General features: G+C 44.1%; 1 protein-coding gene across 1 annotated transcript; it reads left to right on the top strand.

Annotated features, from left to right (window-relative positions):
- Window positions 1-357: 357 nt before the first annotated feature.
- Window positions 358-4,226, top strand: LOC138867389 (uncharacterized). Its single transcript, XM_070142774.1, has 2 exons — window positions 358-452; window positions 3,665-4,226. Exons 1-2 carry the CDS (start codon window positions 358-360, stop codon window positions 4,224-4,226), a joined length of 657 nt encoding a protein of 218 aa, XP_069998875.1.
- The last annotated feature ends 375 nt before the right edge of the window (window positions 4,227-4,601 follow it).

Here is a 4,601-nt window from a genome sequence, read left to right as displayed (position 1 = left end):
CATTTTCTCTCTCTCTCTCTCTCCTTGTTTTTCCCTTCTTTGTCTTTGTCTGTGAATATCTTCCTCTCTCTTTCTCTCCTTCTCTCCTTCTCTTTCTCCCTGCTTCCCTTCCTAATCGTAAATAAAACATCTTCATTTCCATCATGCCAATTCATTCCCATTTCTCCATACACCGCCCAAAAAAAAACAAAAAAAAAACAAAAAAAAAACAAAAACGAAAAATAAAAAATTAAAACAATCATTCTAGAATTTCGCCGCAAAAAAAAACAAAAAAACAAACAAACGAAAAAAACGAAAAAAAACACGAAAAAAAGAAAAAACAACAACATTAAAACAATCATTCTAGAATTCCGAAATATGCGATACAGCTTATCAGTTCCGCTTATCAACGTGTCATCCGGACATCAGTCTGCGCTCCTATTCTCGCTCGCCACGGACACGGACCCACACTTGTACGTTAAACCCGATACACAGTCCGTCCTTATCGGTATACAAACACCTGTATAGATCCCTTGTCCCGTGCTCTGTGTGTGTCCGTTTGTTAGTCTGTGTTTGTTTGTTTGTGTGTGTGTGTCTTTTTGTTAGTCTGTGTTTGTTTGTGTGTGTCTGTTTGTTAGTCTGTGTTTGTTTGTGTGTGTGTCTGTTTGTTAGTCTGTGTTTGTTTGTTTGTGTGTGTGTGTCCGTTTGTTAGTCTGTGTTTGTTTGTTTGTGTGTGTGTGTCTGTTTGTTAGTCTGTGTTTGTTTGTTTGTGTGTGTGTGTCTGTTTGTTAGTCTGTGTTTGTTTGTTTGTGTGTGTGTGTCTGTTTGTTAGTCTGTGTTTGTTTGTTTGTTTGTGTGTGTGTCTGTTTGTTAGTCTGTGTTTGTTTGTGTGTGTGTGTGTGTGTGTGTCTTTTTGTTAGTCTGTGTTTGTTTGTTTGTGTGTGTGTGTCTGTTTGTTAGTCTGTGTTTGTTTGTGTGTGTGTGTGTGTCTGTGTGTTAGTCTGTGTTTGTTTGTGTGTGTGTGTGTATGTGTGTTAGTCTGTGTTTGTTTGTGTGTGTGTGTGTGTCTGTGTGTTAGTCTGTGTTTGTTTGTGTGTGTGTGTGTCTGTTTGTTAGTCTGTGTTTGTTTGTGTGTGTGTGTGTGTGTCTGTTAGTTTCACTCTCTCTAGCTCTTTTTGTTTTTATATATCTGTTTTACTTTTTTTCCGTCGCTCTCTCTCTCTCTTCTTTTTCTCTTCTCTTTCTAGCTCTCTCTCTTTCTCGTTCTCTCTCCCTCTCTTTCTTTCTCCTTCTCTCTGTCTCTCTCTCTCTCTTTCTCGCTTCCTGTCTCTCTCGTTCATTGTTTCTGTCTCACTCTTTCTCTTTAAGCCACGCCCCTCTCTCTCCTTCTCCCTCTCACTCTATTTATCTATCTCCTCCTTTCTCCCTCTACCTTCATCTGCACCCTCACCACATCATTCTCCCTTCCCCTCCCCCCACAGCCTCTTCCCCCTCCCCCCACATCTTCTTCACCTCTCCTCCCCATCTCCCCCCACAGCCTCTCCCCAATTCCCTGACATCTTTCACTTCCCCCATCTCCCCCTCTCTCCCCCACATCTTCTTCACCTCCTCCCCCTCCCCCACATCTTCTTCACCTCCCCCCATCTCCCCCACAGCCTCTTCCCCCTCCCCCCCCACATCTTCTTTCACCTCCCTCTCATCTCCCTCGCACAGCCTCTTCCCCCCTCATCTTCACCTCCCCTCATCTCCCCTCCCCCCCCAACATCTTCACCTTCCCCCTTTTCCCATCCCCCCCATCGCACAGCTTCCCCCTCCCCCCCACAACATCTTCACCTTCCCCCCCTCGCACAGGTAAAGGAGGGAGGGAGGGATGACACAAGGACAAACAGGTGACTGCTGGGGCTGCGGTGAAGGGCGGGGGCATTGGGCAAGGGACAACCAAAGGTGACGGGCTGACGGCAGGGGCTTGGGGACGAGGAGGAGGGGTAGGTGGGGGACGAAGAGGGGGGGGACGAGGAGGGGACAAGGAGGGGGGGCGAGGAGGGACGAGGAGGGGTGGGGTAGGAGGGGGATGAGGAGGAGGACGAGGAGGAGGGAGGGGGGGAGGGGAAGGGGGACGAGGAGGGGAGGAGGGGGACGAGGAGGAGGGGGTGGGAGAGGGGGGAGGGGGACGAAGAAGGGATGGGGGGAGAGGGGTGATGAAGGGGGGACGAAGAGGGTGGGAGGGGGACGAAGAAGGGGGGAGGGGGAGGGGGATGAGGAGGGGGAGGGGGGAGAGGAGGGGGAGGGGGACGAAGAGGGGGGGGGAGGGAGGGGGGACGAAGAGGGGGGAGGGGGTACGAAGAGTGGGATGGCGAGGGGGAAGGGCTGAAAGAGAGAGAGAGAGAGAGAGAGAGAGGGAAGGAAGGAGGGAGGGAAGGAAAAGGGGAAGGAGGAGGGGAAAGGAGGGAAGAGGGGAAAGAGGAGGGAAAGAGGGAGAGAGGGAGGAAGGGAAGGAGAGGAGAGAGGGAGGGAAAGAGAAAGGGAGGAAAGGAGAAGGAGAAAGAGAAGGAGGGAGGAAGGAGGGAGGGAGGGAGGGAGGAGGGGGAGCTTGAAGGTTGGCTAAGGGTTGAAGAGGAGAGATCACGGTGAAGAGGGAGGCATGGGGGAGGGAGGGAGGGGGGGAGGGGAAGGAGATGGCATGTCGATGATGGAAACAAGAGATAAAGAAAGAGAAAGAGATAGAGAGACAGACAGACACTTAGAATATATATATATATATATATATATATATATATATATATATATATATATATATATATATATATATATATATATATATATATATATATATACATACATATATATATATATACATACTATATATATATATATATATATATATATATATATATATATATATATATATATATATATATATATATACATATATATGTATATATATATGTATATATATATGTATATATAAATAAATATATATATTTTTATATATATAAATATATATATATATGTATATATGTATATACATATATATATATATATATATATATATATATATATATATATATATATATATATACATATATATATATATATATATATATATATATATATATATATATATATATATATATATATATATATATATATATATATATATATATATATATGTGTATGTATACACTCGTACACACATACACACACACACACACACACACACACACACACACACACACACACACACACACACACACATATATATATATATATATATATATATATATATATATATATATATATATATATATATATATATATATATATATATATATATAATTGTATGTATGCATGTCTGCCTAAGTGAAGATAAATAGATAAGTTAAATCGGGGGGGGAAAAAAAAAAGAAAAGTGGAGAGAGAGAGAAAGAGAGAGAGAGAGAGAGAGAGAAAGAGAGAGAGAGAGACAGAGAGAGAGAGAGAGAGAGAGAGAGAGAGAGAGAGAGAGAGAGAGAGAGAGAGAGAGAGAGAGAGAGAGAGAGAGAGAGAGAGAGAGAGAGAGAGAGAGAGAGAAAGAGATAGAAAAAGAAAGATAGATAGATAGAGATAGAGATAGAGAAACTAACAGACAGACAGACAGAAAGAAAAAGTGAAAAGCAGAGAAAAGAAACACAAGGAAAGCCATCAGCCCGACATCCCTACATCCCGACAACCCGACATCCCGACATCCCGACATCCCGACATCCCGAAATCCCGACATCACCGACGTCCCGACAACCCGACATTCCGACATCCCGACATCACCGACATCACCGACGTCCCGACATCCCGACATCCCGACAACCCGAAATCCCGACATCACCGACATCCCGACAACCCGACATCACCGACATCCCGACAACCCGACATCACCGACAGCCCAACATCCCGACATCCCGACATTCCGACATCCCGAAATCCCGACATCCCGACAACCCGAAATCCCGACATCACCGACATCCCGACAACCCGACATCACCGACGTCCCGACAACCCGACATTCCGACAACCCGAAATCCCGACATCCCGACAACTCGACATCCCGACATCCCGACAGACCGACATCCGACAGCCCGAGAGAAAGCGAACATCCCGACATTCCGAAATCCCGAAATCCCGACATCACCGACATCCCGACATCCCGACAACCCGACAACCCGACATCCCGAGAGAAAGCGAAAGAGGACTCGGCCGAAGATCTCCCAAGATAAGGCCCCGACAAACACTTCCGGTAAAGCCCCTTTTTATCTATGTTTTTTTATCTATTTTTTTATTCTTTTTTTATTATTATTTCAGTCTTTTTTATTGTATCGTGTTTTTTTTATTAATATTTTTTTTGTGGATAATCTATGTCGCGCGTGGTTTTTTTTTTTTTTTACGAAACTTGGTGGATTTTCTCTCTTTTTCTCTCATTCCTTCGTTTTTCCTTATTTTTTTTCTTATCTCCTTTTTCTTTTTATTCAACTTCTCTCGTGTCATCATTACCTTTACTTCATTCCCTTCCCCCTTTCTGCTTCCTCTCTTCTCGGTTTCCCTTCGCCTCCTTTTATTATCTTCCTCCTCGTCCCCCTTTCTCCCATTTTCGC

Source organism: Penaeus vannamei, chromosome 30 (genome assembly GCF_042767895.1).
Source record: "Penaeus vannamei isolate JL-2024 chromosome 30, ASM4276789v1, whole genome shotgun sequence".
Lineage (NCBI taxonomy): Eukaryota > Metazoa > Arthropoda > Malacostraca > Decapoda > Penaeidae > Penaeus > Penaeus vannamei.
Note: the sequence above shows the minus strand (reverse complement) of the source record. Positions and strands in the feature narration are given on the sequence as shown.

Excerpts from the sequence above, each read along its gene's own strand:
- LOC138867389 (XM_070142774.1), top strand. The coding sequence starts at position 358 with ATGCGATACAGCTTATCAGTTCCGCTTATCAACGTGTCATCCGGACAT. Across the intron at positions 453-3,664 it reads ACGGACACGGACCCACACTT|CCCGACATCCCTACATCCCG; the intron begins GTACGTTAAACC and ends GAAAGCCATCAG.